The sequence below is a fragment of the Euleptes europaea genome, chromosome 13 (genome assembly GCF_029931775.1).
Source record: "Euleptes europaea isolate rEulEur1 chromosome 13, rEulEur1.hap1, whole genome shotgun sequence".
NCBI lineage: Eukaryota > Metazoa > Chordata > Lepidosauria > Squamata > Sphaerodactylidae > Euleptes > Euleptes europaea.
The window spans coordinates 20,846,334-20,861,311 of NC_079324.1; the positions used below are offsets into that span (position 1 = coordinate 20,846,334).

The following is a 14,978-nucleotide window of genomic DNA, read 5'->3' on the forward strand; positions in this document are numbered from 1 at the left end:
GCAAGGAGGGACCGGTTTCCCTTCCCTGATCTTCCTGCAGAGGTTGGCATCGTAGGCACATACAGTAGGGGGCAGCCGTAAGTTGAGGACGAGTGACTTCGGCTGAGAGAGGCACTCCAGCCCCAGAAAGGACTATTCGATAATGTTCCGATGACAGCTGTTTGCTGGCACATTTGCTCTGGTCGCATCCAGTTGCAAAATACCCGCCTAGCCTGGTGGAAAAACGTATTGTGGATTAGTTTAATGTAGGGCATAATGGGAGACACTTTTGAAAGCCAGTGAATCCTGCTGATGTTTAGCTCCTGCTAATATCCAGCATCGTTGTGACACTGCAGCTTTCCTCAGTTAAATTGTGACCCACACCGCTTTTGAGTGGCCTGATAACATGCTCTTGCAGCCAACCCCAGGAGACGACCTCGTCTTCTTTCCCCGGCCCTGGTGCCCTCCTGTAATATATGAATGGTGTATTTATTTATTTGTTGATCTGAAAACGGATGCGTTTTTCATTCAAAGTGCTGGGAAGTGTCCTGCAATTTAAAAGAATCCTTCTTGTTTTTATGGCTTTCATTACTGCTGTGTCAATCTGGAATGGCGTAACACATGCGCAGGTTGAGAGGGCACGGTGAGTCGGGGTGAAGGGGCACAACCGGAGGGGAATGTGCCTTCTGCTGCTCCAGATGGCCGCTAGCACCACATTTGGTTACGTATTCATCCATCCCCTGGGAAGGGTCAGACTCAGGGTTGTTGTCCCTTTAGCGGCCCTCTTCTGAGTGAAAAAGGACCACCGGTGTGGTGGTGTCTGGGTCGAGTGCAACTATAAATGGGTTCAAGCAGTTCACTCTGGGTGCCAGTTGTATGGGGAAAGTCATGTAGGTCATCACGGGGTGAGTGGTTAGTTCAGCCAATTGGGAACCACCCAAGTCATTGGTTTCCTGATTCAAAGCAGCTATGCAGGGTGGCCCAGTTGGTCAATTTCCCCATCTCCGATGTTCCCCGAGGCCCAATAACCATTATTTTAAAACTAGACAGCTTTGAAACAAATTTTAGCGGCCCCAATTCAAGAGGATTTGGGGGGGGGGGATCTACATGGCTACAGTTTTCAGCAGTCAAAACGGAAATTACATAGAAAAGCCGACAATGTTAAATAAGGTATTAAATATATCCTAACATACAATCAAAATGTAAGTCATACAGGTAAGTATACAAAGTCTATGGCAAATCACCAATCACTATATCGTAGGTAAGTGCCAGTCTCTAATCCTTAAATATCAAGCATGCCGGAGAGACTGTAGTGAACAGAGCGTCCTGCAATGATGCTTGCGGCATAGATGAGCGCTGTAAAGAAGCTGCAGAGAAGGAGTGAACTGCGGAGAAGAAGAAGACGGAATGATCTCCTAGGGGTGCTCCGTTTCATCATACGACTTCTTCCGTTCAATTAAATATAAAACATATACGTGCCAATGTGAACACAATGTAATCCAGATTTCACATACAGTGCTTCCCCGATGTTCCAGAGCCGGATACAACGTGGTGATCACGTTCACATGACAACACCTAGTTCTCCGCAGTTCACTCCTTCTCTTTTTGATTGTCTGTTGGGACATAGTTAATATATTATTTAGCATCGTTGGCTTTTCTATGTAATTTTCGTTTTGATATAGTTTTCAGGAGTTAGGAACGGTGCATCGAAATGGCAGTTTATATGTGCTTCAGAATGCGGGCTGTCCCTTGATAGTTCTGGATAACTGGGACCCAGGCGGAACCAGTTTGGGCTTACGTAATCCACACTACTGGCTTCCAGTGAGTGTGGCATCAAAATGGATCTCGCCTGCTAAGGGGTTTGTTCCTGACTGTACATTACAGAAGGCGTGTCAAGACATGCCTTTAGATAATCAGAGACAGTTCCTCTTGTATATTCAAGGTTTCTGCTGTTTGGTCTCGGCTTGGACTTAGCAACTCCTTTACTGTCGGTTCTTCTCCGGTGACAGAAAAGTTTGTCTTTTTTTTTACTTCCTTTCTTGTTCGACACTTGACTGGCCTTCAGGTAATCAATCAATCTGTCTCATACACTTATACCCAACCCTCCCCGCCCCAGGAATATATCAATAATTTTGTTAGTTACATATATTGAGAAGGAAAGTACAGAACAGAAACGGTTGCAGAAAAGGATTCCAGACACCACGCCCATCTCGAACTAGCTCAACGAGATGTTTTTGTACCCAGACACTTTTCTTGAACTGTGCCTCTGATGATAGGGTTGCTCCCATTGTCACTTTGATCTGAGTTCACTTTTGGCTTGCCCCTGTTTACAGTCGCGCAAATCAGCTATGCCATGCCCCCCCCCCCAACAAGACTCCTCTGAGGGAGTAGCATCCCATTTTGTGCCCCTTTCCAGTGTATCCAAAGCTCTAGGCAAATTGGCCGTGCCATGACACGGTTCGGGCTCCTCTGAGAGAGCGGTGGTTGTGTCCTGGCTGGCTGCCCTACTCAGCTAGCCCTAGTTATGCCACGGGATCACGGTCTCTTGCTTGTTCTCATGCAGCACATGTCACTAAGTAGCACATGTCAAGCAAGGCAGCCAGGAGGCAAAATGTTGTAGAAAACACAGTCAAAAGTCTCCTACTTGGCTGCCACCAAGAATAGCTGAGGAAGTCCAGGCAAATCAGTTCCCTCAACCCCTAGGGAGGTTTGACCTCAGCCAGAGTTTTAAATAAATTTCGTAACTAGCTTGGAAGAGGAACCAACAGAGTTCAGCAAGGTCTGGTCTGTTTCAAGCTGCGGTCTACCAGTGGCAATGTTCACATATGTGATCCTTCCATGGATTTTCTGTTTAGCACCCCCCCGCCCACAAAAAAAAGAAGACGAAGAAGACAGGATGGTTCCAGAGGGCACGTACTAAGTTTTAACTCAGGGACTGTGGGGCAATGGAAACACAAGAGGCTGGGAGTTTGCTGATAAGAGGCCAAGATGTAGGATGGAGCAATGCAGCTACAGAGGCAAGTGTTGCAGTAAGAGATGCGACAGGATGCAATCGCTGGAACAGATGTCGCAAAAGTATGAAACCGCCTTTAACGGCAACAAAGAATATGAGGCAAGACCTCAAGCTCTCTACAATTAAAGGATGCTATTTGTGTGTTAAAACTGTTTAAGTGCTGACACAGAGAGAAAGACGGCCACTGGGTGGCAGGACGTGATCACATCACATCGCCCAGAGTAGAGCTGAAATGAATCCTTTGAAAATATTTTTACATCTGCCAACATTTCCAGTTTTTCCACTTATACTTTGCATTTAAGAGAGTCAGTTTTCAACTCCCAAATTCAAGCATTTTGGGCTTGGCGTCTCTTGATCGTTTTGGCATGCATCAGATGCTGTCTGATATCAAATACCGTTGCACGCAATCTGTGAAATACCTGTGGGGTGCTAAATATCACATCTTGTCTGCTTCGAAATACAGTCCAAATGCCATTGCATGCCAACCATCTAATATTGTCAAGGACGAAATACCATTATATGCCAACTATCAATGATTGTAAAATACCATATATTGTAATAAAATGTCACAGGTTGTCAAATACAGATTGCAAAGACTTGGCAGATATCTGAGTACTTAGAGACTGATTTGGAAGAGTGTTTGATATCAAAATTTACAGAGGAGAATTTGAAGGAGCATTTGGGGGAGTAAATTCGTTTCAGCTCTACCCGAGTCATTGGGTGGGGGGCTGATCTGAATAGTACTCTGTCTGGTAGGATTGCCAGGTCCCTCTTCCCCACTGGCGGGAGGTTTTTGGGGTGGAGCCTAAGGAAAGCAGAGTTTGGAAGGGGAGGGACTTCAATGCCATAGAGTCCAGTGGCCAAAGCGGCTATTTTCTCCAGATGAACTGATCTCTGTTGGCTGGAGATCAGTTGTAATAGCAGATCTTCAGCTACTACCTGGAGGTTGGCCACCCTAATGTATGGGCAAGCACTTACTTGCCCAACCTGTTCCTTTCCATGAGAGAAGACAAAAGCAAACAGAGGCATGAACTGTGCCGCACGATGCAATGTGGTCTATAAATACTCGCAGGCTTTGCTTTTACAGCCGTTGGGCAGTTTCGACAACCGGAACTGTGAGTGGTTCTCCTCTACAACCTTTTTGCCCCACTGAAAGATCCTTTTTAGCACTTAGTTGCAAGCAGAATAGAAACAAGGACTGCACTGATGCTTCACATCGTGGCTCCCCATAAAAGTCCAACCCTCACCCATAGGGTTGCCAAGTCCCTCTTCGCCACCAGCGGGAGGTTTTTGGGGCAGAGCCTGAGGAGGGCAGGGTTTGGGGAGGGGAGGGACTTCAATGCCATAGAGTCCAATTGCCAAAGCGGCCATTTTCTTCAGGTGAACTGATCTCTGTCGGCTGGCGATCAGTTGTAATAGCAGGAGAACTCCAGCAAGTACCCAAAGGTTGGCAACCCTACCCACCCACCCCTAGGCAAGGTCTCACTATATGGATGGAAGTCCCTGTTGGCAAAGATTGTGCTTCTGTCTGCACTGGTTTCCTTTTGTTCCTGCATTTTCAGCCTAATTAATTACTTCCTGTCGTCTCCCAGCTGGCTAGTCATTCAAGAATAAATAAATGATTAATGATCCAACTCTCTTTCCGAGGAGGAAAGGAGGTTAAGTGCTGATGTTTATGCTGTAGCAAGTCAAAGTTACTGTTTATAATGGGGTATAAAACTTTTTTTTTAAAAAGATCAATGGCTTTCGCTGATTACAAAGTGAAATACTTCGTTTAAGCCCTACAACCCAATGTGCCAAGAGCTAGCATTTAATTTGTCTATTCATTAATGCACCAAGAGAACTGGAAGAACACAGGGACAGAATTAAGCTGGGAGGAGATGGGATGAAATTTTAAAGGAACAGTAGCCCTGGTAGCCTCAATGGTGCTTTGCTTGTCTATAAGTTACAGCCAGGCCCCACATTTCCAGTTTAAAGAAGTTGTAACGTCAGTTTTGTATAAAGGTAAAGGTGCCCTGTGCAAGCACCGGGTCATTCCTGACCCATGGGGTGATGTCACATCCTGACATTTACTAGGCAGACTTTGTTTACGGGATGGTTCACCAGTGCCTTCCCCAGTCATCTTCCCTTTACCCCCAGCAAGCTGGGTACTCATTTTACCGACCTCAGAAAGATGGAAGGCTGAGTCAACCTTGAGCCGGCTACCTGAACCTGACTTCCTTTGGGATCAAACTCAGGTCGTGAGCAGAGCTTGGACTGCAGTACTGCAGCTTACCACTCTGCACCACGGGGCTCTTAAAAGACAGCATCACAGCATCAAAAAATATTGGAGTGCTACCATCTTACAATGATGTTACCTGGTTTCTCGGTTAAAAGCCGAAGTGAGTGAACTGTGGCTACTCCAGACTAAACTACAGATGTGGGATCAGTCTGTACCACCATAAAGATCTGCACAAGTTGCAATGCCCCAAACCCCTTCAGCCTGTGCAAACATTAATCTGTGGGAGAAGCAGCTGCCCCTCAAGTAGAAGAAGAGTTGGTTTTTCATATGCCGACTTTCTCCACCAAGTCCTCCGTCGAGCACAGTTTGGGAACTGCTGGTCTAAAGGGTACTGCAGTGCTCTGAGATTGTGTTCCTCTTTCTAGGACCAAAGGCAAAGACGCACACACACAATGCCAATAAACTGATTTGAAAAAGTACCCTCCTCTCTGAGTTTGGAGCCATTCACACAACCATTTTAACCTCTGAAGTGGAATTTAGCATTCTAAACCAGAATACAATCAATGTGGCAAGGTATCTACATTCCCACACAACCGATGGGGCATGACCCTGACCCAGAAATAGGACTGGTTGTAATATACACGTCTAGTGAAAGTGTGCTAAATGTAAAAGATTTAGGCAGCAATCCGATGTAATTAAACATCGGGATGCATAGGGCATGAATCTAGCGTGTTCACTGTGTGTACGCCCCTTGATCTTCCCACCTCCCTCCTCCTATAGGATGCAGAGCTTGATTGAAAATTTGCTTATTTGGGAAGGCTTCAGTCAATTTACAGTACAGGGATTTCACCAAACTGGAGGTTGTTTTTCCCAAGGATAAAGGTAGTCTCCTGTGGAAGCACCAGGTCATTACTGACCCATGGGGTGATGTCACATCACGTTTACTAGGCAGACTATGTTTACAGGGTGGTTTGCCAGTGTCTTCCCCAGTCGTCAACACTAGCTAGCTGAGGACTTATTTTACCAACCTCAGAAGGATGGAAGGCTGAGTCAACCTTGAGCCGGCTACCTGAAAATGACTTCCGTCGGGATCGAACTCCGGTCGTGAGCGGTCGTGCTGTACTGTTTTTCCTAATAAGCTACAATTCCAAACCCCAGAATCTCGACTTGTGCGGGAAACACATTCCAGTTAGAGAGGACATAGGCATTTGCAAATCTTGGCCAACTGGTACTTGAATTGGCATGATATTTTCAATCAAACTTCATGTGCTAGGGGAAGGTTGAGTGGGGCAGCACAACAAGCAAGCTGTGTTCTGGCTTGACGCTGATAAACATCTGTTTCAAAGATGATTTCAAAGATGCAGAGTAGCATTGGTTCTTGTGGGTTATCCGGGCTGTGTAACCGTGGTCTTGGTATTTTCTTTCCTGACTTTTCGCCAGCAGCTGTGGCAGGCATCTTCAGAGGAGTAACACTGAAGGACAGTGTCTCTCAGTGTCAAGTGTGTAGGAAGAGTAATATATAGTCAGAAAGAAGTTGGGTTGAGCTGAATCATTGTCCTGCAAAAAAGTAACAAAGGTAATGTGCTAATCATTGTCCTGTAAGTATCAAGATAATGTGCTAATGAGGGTGTGGTATGTTAAAATGGAACCATTGTATCCTGAAGTGATCTGTTAATGTGTGAAATCCAAAGCTAATCTGCAGGCTATTGTTGACTGTAGTCTTTGTTAGTCTGGAGGTTTTCAGGTTTTGCAGAGTAGCATTTGAGTACGTCTGGATTCATCAGTCACTGGAGGTGGGTAAGGGGTCATCCTCCACCACCGTTATCAATGCTTTTATGTGCTGCACCCACTATAAAATATGATTTCCAACTTCCTCCTATGAATCTGCAACTTTATGTTCCTGTGGGTTGGTAAATAACTGACCTGGCTTATGTATGCCTCACATTTTTCAAGGTACTCACCCTTTCTGTTCTCCTGAGAAAAATACACAAGGAAGGATTTTGCCTCCCTTACAAATCGTTTTAATTGATACAATTTAACGTTGTAAGTTGACACCCTCCAACCGGGCTCATAGATATAACACTACTATTATAATATATTAATGTTGCAAAAACTTGTCATATTACAAAACTTCACCCAAATCCAATTCAAATCAAACTGCTACAGTAAATGTTAACATCACATTCCTTACAGCTTAAATAATAACATTGCCCACCGGCAAGGATAAAAGCACAAAACAAATATCCAATTCCAAGACGTAGCTTCCTTGAAGTTTTTTTTTCTTTCACACAACGCATAGTTAAATTGTGGAACTCCTTGCCCCAGGATGTGGTGATGGCTGCCAGCTTGGAGGGCTTTAAGAGGGGAGTGGACATATTCATGGAGGAGAGGGGTATTCATGGCTATTAGTTAGAATGGATACTAGTCATGCTGTATACCCATTCTCTCTAGTATCAGAGGAGCATGCCTATTATTTTGGGTGTGGTGGAACACAGGCAGGATGGTGCTGCTGCAGTCGTCTTGTTTGTGGCTTCCTAGAGGCACCTGGTTGGCCACTGTGTGAACAGACTGCTGGATTTGATGGGCCTTGGTCTGATCCAGCAGGGCCGTTCTTATGTTCAGCAGGAAGCGTTATTGTAGGAAAACCGATTCAACAAAAGTAATACAAGTAAAGTATACTTTACAAACGTAATGAACACCAACGAGAGTTCTTGACTGGGTCCCAATCCAATGGGAACATGACAACGGAACTAAGAAGATCTCCAGGTAAATGCAACAAACAGTGAAGATCACAAGGACTCATTTTCCGGATTTTTAACACGCTTCATGTATATTTCATCAGCTTGTAAATCTTCCTATTCAGTCCAATTGCTTTGCGGCAGTATTTCCACTGCTTCTTATCTTTACTTAGTAAGACCTCCTGGGTTCACATAATTCAGATTGCTCCTACCAATTGGGGGCTAGAGTTCTTCCGGAATCACGATTGATCTCCAGACTACAGAAGTCAGTTCCCCTGAAGAGAATGGCAGCTTCAGAGGGTGAACCATACGGCATCACATCCCTGTTGAGCTCACTCTCCACCCTCCCAGGCTCCACCCTCACATCACCAGGATTTCCCCAACTCACAGTGCAATCCTTAAGGGGGGCGGGAAATGCTCTTAGGAGCCAGCGTGACCCCTATGCCATCGTCCGTGCCACTTGAGCTGTGCAAAGTGGCACAGACGCTGGCGTAGGGCCACTTACGATGGCCCCCTGGACCATGGCAGCAGTGCGGCCCTTGGACACCAGCGCGGCCTCCCACTCTGCTCAACTATGAAAACCCTTGGGTGACGTTAAGTCAGTCAGTATCTATAAGCCTACACCCTGTGTTCTAAGGGTGTCATGACGATATCTGGCTGCAGGGATTCCCAAACAAGAAGGTGGACATAAGACGTGCTTCCGTTAACTTCGGCATGCGTGTCACAACACCCTGGATCCTGATTAGCTGATGGATTGTGGTACATAATTCCTGACTGACTGATGGAATATGGAGCCGTCACACAAGGTGGTAGAAGAGGATGGGTCAGCTGCTGCGGTGGCGTGTGCGAGTGGAGCACGGGCAATCTCCACCATCCAAAAGTTGAACGGCAGCCCCCCAAGAGCCTGTGCCAATAGTTGGCAGCACAGCAGGGCTTTTTTTTGTGATAGTGGTACTCACTGGGATCTTTTTTTTGGGGGGGGGGGGCTCTCCCAAGGTCTGAGAGGAGAGTTGGTGGATATCAGTGCAACCTTCTTTATGAGTGAGTGTGTTATTTAGGAGTGCCGGCACTTGTTCTTTTTTAACGAAAAGAAGGAAAAAGAAAAACCTGGTAGACAGCCTTAATTTCTCCAGCTCATGAGGAAATACAGCCCAGTTCTGGTGAGTGACGGTGGTTTTCCAGCCAGCAGAATCGGGAATCGTGCCTTTGTAAGTCATGCAAAGTTATTTTAAACAGTTGGTTTGCTTGTTTATAAAAAGAAGTTAGCTGGTTACTTGGCTTGCTGTTCAGGAAGAAAGTTTTGTTGCCGTTCCTGGTAACGTAAAAATCTTCCTCCCCCTCCACCCCAGTAAAGGTTGCCTTTATAGGAGGCATGCCCTGCCCTTGGGATGCGTGCCGCTTTCCATGATAAAGAAGAAGAAGAGTTGGTTTTTATATGCCGACTTTCTCTACCACTTAAGGAAGAATCAAACCGGCTTACAATCACCTTCCCCTCCCCACAACAGACACCCTGTGAGGTAGGAGGGGCTGAGAGAGCTGTGACTAGCCCAAGGTCACCCAGATGGCTTTGTGTGTAGGAGTGGGGAAACAAATCCAGTTCACCAGATTAGCCTCCGCTGCTCATGTGTAGGAGTGGGGAATCAAACCCGGTTTTCCAGATCAGACTCTACCACTCCAAACCACCGCTCTTAACCACTACACCACGCTGGCTGTGATTGCTAGACTGCAAATGACCACTGTTCTGTAAATCAAAGTGCCCCTTATTGAAAAGCCTTTTCCCTCTTAAAACACAAAAATAGACAAGGAGGCATAAGGCAATGCTGCTCCAAGATGTCAAGTAAAGGTCCTTCTCGCCCCTGCTGTCTTGGATCCTTTCATCTGAAGATGCCGAGGTGCCAGCAGGCTACCGCCCTACTATACAAGCTTACTTGAGAGAAAGTCCTGATGAGCTCGGTGGTGCTTAGACCCAGACTAGATGTTACTTAGGGCTCACTTCTGATATGAGCCAGGCTGAAAGAAAAGCATTGAAACCAGAGGCACAAAGAGCAGCTAAACAGGAGGAGGCAGGATTTTGCTCTCCTGATTTCAAGGTCACCTGCCCACTTTAGATGTTAAAGAGTGGGAATATAAATACACATATAAATCCCCCTCTAACTCCAACTGGGCTCGGGTTGCCAACCTCCAGGTACTAGCTGGAGATCTCCTGCTGTTACAACTGATCCCCAGATGATAGAGATCAGTTCACCTGGAGAAAATGGCCGCTTTGGCAACTGGACTCTATGGCATTGAAGTCCCTCCCCAAACCCTGCCCTCTTTAGGCTCTGCCCCAAAACCTCCGGTCAGTGGCTAAGAGGGACCCGGCAACCCTAAATTGGGCCCTTAGTTCCAAATAAGCAGGGCCACTAGGCAAACCTAGGTGATTGCCTAGGGCACCAGAGGGTAGACTGTATGGCATTATACCATGCTGGGGTGATTTCCCTCCCCAAACCTCTCCCAAGTCCCCACCCCCAAATCTCCATAAATTTCCCAACCTGGAGCTGGCAACCTTCACCTGTAGTTGGGAGACCTGTTGTGATTCCAGGAGATCCCCAGGAGGTTGGCAACCCTAAAAGGAGAGAAGGAAGCAGGTAAAGGGGGCGATGCTAAGGGGGGTTTCAGGAAAGGGAAAGAGGAAATAGAGAGGGAGGGGGAAATGGGATGCCTCTCCCAAGTCCTTGCAGGTTCCAGCTGGTTTACTTAGTTATCGGAATCGACTCCAGTGAAAAGAATGTGTGTCGATTTTGAGGAGATAAAGCACTAGCTATTTCCTTTTAAAAAGCCCAGAAGGGAAAACCCCAGCGCTGTACGGAGGTTGGGCAGGGCCAAGGATGCCACCTCTCCTCTCCCTGATTCACAGAGTAAATGAAAAAGTGAAAGGCCAAAGTTTCACCCAAGAAATCTAAGGAGAGCTGCAGGCAGCTTCAGCGAGACGATCCCTGCCCACTACACAGAAGACCATCTGGATCGGGATATATCTCACTCCTGATAGAAGTCCAAGATGGGTAACTGGGTGGTCAACCATTGGTTTTCAGCCCTGGTAATTGTAAGTGAGTCTTTTACTTTATCCAGCTCTAAATGGGTGGTGGGCAAAGGAAGTTACATGGATGTTTTCAAGCTGAAGTGGAAGAAAATAAATATACTATCAGGTGGGTCATCTAACATTCACCCCTTGGCACTCCTGCCTCTCCCCCTTCTCTCCAGCATGGTGTAGTGGTTAAGAGCAGTGGTTTGGAGCGGTGGACTCTACTCTGGAGAACCGAGTTTGATTTCCCCACTTCTCCACATGAGCGGCGGAGGCTAATCTGGTAAACCGGGTTGGTTTCCCTGCTCCTACACATGAAGCCAGCTGGGTGACCTTGGGCTAGTCACAGCTCTCTTAGAGCTCTCTCAGCCCCACCTACCTCACAGGGTGTCTGTTGTGGGGAGAGGAAGGGGGAGAGGAAGGGAAGGAGATTGTAAGCCAATTTGATTCTCCTTAAAAGGTAGAGAAAGTCGGCATAGAAAAACCAACTCTTCTTCTTATTTTCTTCTCTTTTCTTTCTGCTGCTTGTTACTTTGGCCCCAAACCAGTACAGAGTTAGGCATTTTTAAGCTGCTTTTGTTTCAGCTGATGGAAGTCTCTACCTCTCCCTTGTTTCCAATTGAAATGTTGAATGAATGAATAAATTTATTTATGGCAAAGGCCAGGATAAGTTGAAATGTTAATTATAAAGAGCTAGTGTGGGCCACTCACATTCTTGCAACCTACCCTGCTTTATGTCAGGAACAGGCGTTTACCCCTAGCATCCCTTTAAAGCAAATTCATCCAGGCAAGTGGTCCTGAAGCAATAATACTTTATTAGGGGCAAAAAGGCAAATAAAAGAACTGACCGTCTACAAAACGAAGAAGGCTGTTAATAACGATACAGACAAAAGTACATGCTTAAAAACACTATGGACTGAAAAGGCAACCCCGAGATAAACAGTTCCCAGGCAGCGTAGACCAATTATCCCCACAGCTGCAGAAAACAGGACGAATAAAACTGTACACAGATTATACCGGCATGAGAGCCAAGGCCGTCTGACACAAGCATGTGAACCGAGGCCATCAGTCCTGGTCATGTCAAGAGCAAAAGGCCTGAACCAGCGAAGGCCTGACATTTTGCAGAATTGTTGTATGGGCCAAATGGAGGAGAGGAAAACTAGGGTCGCTAAACCACCCAAGCTTCTTGGAGGAAGAATAGACAATAAGGCGAAAAATAATACAATGCAATCCTAAACAGAGCTCCACTCTTCTGAATCCATTGAAGTCAGTAGGCTTAGAAGGGTGTAACTCTATTTAGGGCTGCACTGGCTGGAGCAAGAAAAGCACAGGGAAAATTGCTATGTGGATGCTCAATTGCCACTGGAAATGCCTCTGCAGGAGCTACATAGAGAGTCCTCTCTGCAAGGCAGCCACTTAAGCACAATACAAGTGATAATGCTGTTGAATAAAAGTCTAAACCCACTAGGGATGCCGGGTCCCTGTCTCCCCTGTCCACCGGCAGGAGATGGGGGGGGGGAATAGGGTTGTCAGATCCAGGCTGAGAAACCCCTGGAGATGTAGGGATGGAGCCTGGAGAGTGCAGGTACCTCTGTGGGGTACAAGGCCATAGAGTCCACCCTCCAAAGCAGTCATTTTCTCCAGGGAAATTGATCTCTTTTACCTGATATGGATTTTGGATCAGTTCCCAAGTGATATTCAGAAAAGGGTGGAAAACATCTTTAAGAAAAGCAAAGCTGACTCCCAAAGAGCTATTTCAGGGGGAAGAGAGACCACTTAAATGTTATATATCACACTGATCAGCAATAATGATAATTATAACTACGGTTCTCTTTGATTAGTGTAAATCAGCAGTAGGTTTGATAAATATGGATGGCATGAGATCAGACAAAACAACTAAAAAAGAAAAGGGACAATGTGCAAATATGGTTGCCAACCTCCAGGTGATGGCTGGAGATCTGCTATTACAACTGATCTCCAGCTGATAGAGATCAGTTCCCCTGGAGAAAATGGTCACTTTGGCAATTGGACTCTATGGCATTGGTCCCTCCCCTCCCCAAACCCTGCTCTCCTTAAGCTCCACCCCAAAAACCTCCCACCAGTGGTGAAGAACCTGGCAACCCTATGTGCAAAGCACTGTACAATCCTAAACAGAGTTATTCCAGTCTAAGCTGAGAACCCGTGAACAACAAGCCCCAAACAGAAGGAGGGTTTGAGAAGGTGAGGTGGAGATCAGTTGTAATATGAGGAGATGTCCAGCTAGTACCTGGAGGTTGGCAACCCTACTTATAGGGGTGACAGCTGGAAAAGATTAAAAAAACCCATCAATTTAGTCTCAGGAGATTGAGCCCCCACCCCTGTGGGTTCTCCTTCCCCTCCAAATCAATGCATGGAAATCAGAAAACAGTAGGTCCCAACGTGCGTAGATGCAGGACAAACGAAATGGATGCAGATTACTCAACTAAGCCGAGTCAGATGTTACAAGGGAAACCGGGGAAGGGGGGGGAAATCCCACTCTTCTGAACTGAAGAAAACTCTGTCCTGACCTCCGTGGCGCAGAGCGGTAAGCTGCAGTACTGCAGTCCAAGCTCTGCTCATGACCTGAGTTCGATCCCAATGGAAGTTGGTTTCAGGTAGCCGGCTCTAGGTTGACTCAGCCTTCCATCCTTCCGAGGTCGGTGAAATGAGTACCCAGCTTGTCTGGGGTTAAAGGGAAGGTGACTGGGGAAGGCACTGGCAAACCATCCCACAAACAAAGTCTGCCTCGTAAACGTCAGGCTGTGACGTCACCCCATGGGTCAGGAATGACCCGGTGCTTGCACAGGGGACCTTTACCTTTTTAAATTATAAGATGTCTTTACAAAAATGTCATTACAACCACAACACACCATTTTCTCCCTCTGTTCTGTATAGGCTGCTTGGCTGGGGCTGAACATTTTCCTGTTTGTGACATTCTTCTTGACATTCGACAGGGATGAAAAATACTACTACACAAGACAGCTCCTTGGGGTGAGTATTGTGTGTGCGTACAGCCTCTGCCCCCTCACTGGTAGGAAATTTTATAACCTATGAGGAAATATGGGTGGAATAAGCCATTCCATGTCATTCTATGAGTGACTCTTTCAAGGTTGTTAAACAGTAAAACAGCAGTCTAAATTGGGAGACCAGCACTGCAGGGGTGGGTCAGGAAAGGGACTTCTTAATCCTTCCTCCTCAAGCTGTTTTCCAGACAAATATCACCCCCATAACAATACTTTTCCCCATTGCGTATCTCTAATTTTTTGTGAAACTACATATAACATACAGTTGCATTTTAGTATTTTTGCCAATTAAAAACGAAAATTCAGCAATAGGATTAAGTTGTGCACAATTCCATGCTGGTACAACATATAAAAATATATCCCCTCTCCAGACTGCAATATGGGAATAACAATACAAGCGGGGCTGGTATAAGGGTTACAAGCTAAATGTATGTGAAGGGCTTTGAACATGCCAATGTGCAGTAAAATTATTGTCATTATGTTGATGGTTATACATTATTTTGGTATGTTCGACTCTGACTAAAAGCACTATGGAGATGTAGTGGTTCCAGAAATGACTTTTTAAAATGCTGAATTAAGTTGTCAGATATTTTTTACAATTTTTCTTCTCTCCCTCTCCCTCTCTCTCTCTTTAGTAAAATCACCAACGTAATTTTTATTTAGTACCTATGTTTGAGTCCTGACCTGGATGGCCAAGGCTAGCCTGATCTCGTCAGATCTCAGAAGCTAAGCAGGGTCAGCCCTGGTTAGTATTTGGATGGGGGACCACCAAGGAAGGCCAGGGTTGCTGTGCAGAGGAAGGCACTGGCAAACCACCTCTGTTAGTCCCTTGCCATGAAAACCCCAAAAGGGGTTGCCATAAGTCGGCTGCGACTTGATGGCACTTTACACACACACCTATGTTTGAACTCTATAACCCAAATAC

At 46.0% G+C, this 14,978-nt stretch overlaps 1 protein-coding gene across 1 annotated transcript in view; it reads left to right on the forward strand.

Moving 5' to 3' along the window:
* Nucleotides 1-3,025: 3,025 nt before the first annotated feature.
* Nucleotides 3,026-14,978, forward strand: part of NOX1 (NADPH oxidase 1) — a 28,832-nt gene continuing 16,879 nt past the window's right edge. The window contains exons 1-2 of the mRNA XM_056858985.1: nt 3,026-3,091; nt 13,926-14,021. Coding sequence (XP_056714963.1) covers nt 3,026-3,091; nt 13,926-14,021 — 162 coding nt within the window. The remainder of the gene's footprint in view (nt 3,092-13,925; nt 14,022-14,978) is intronic.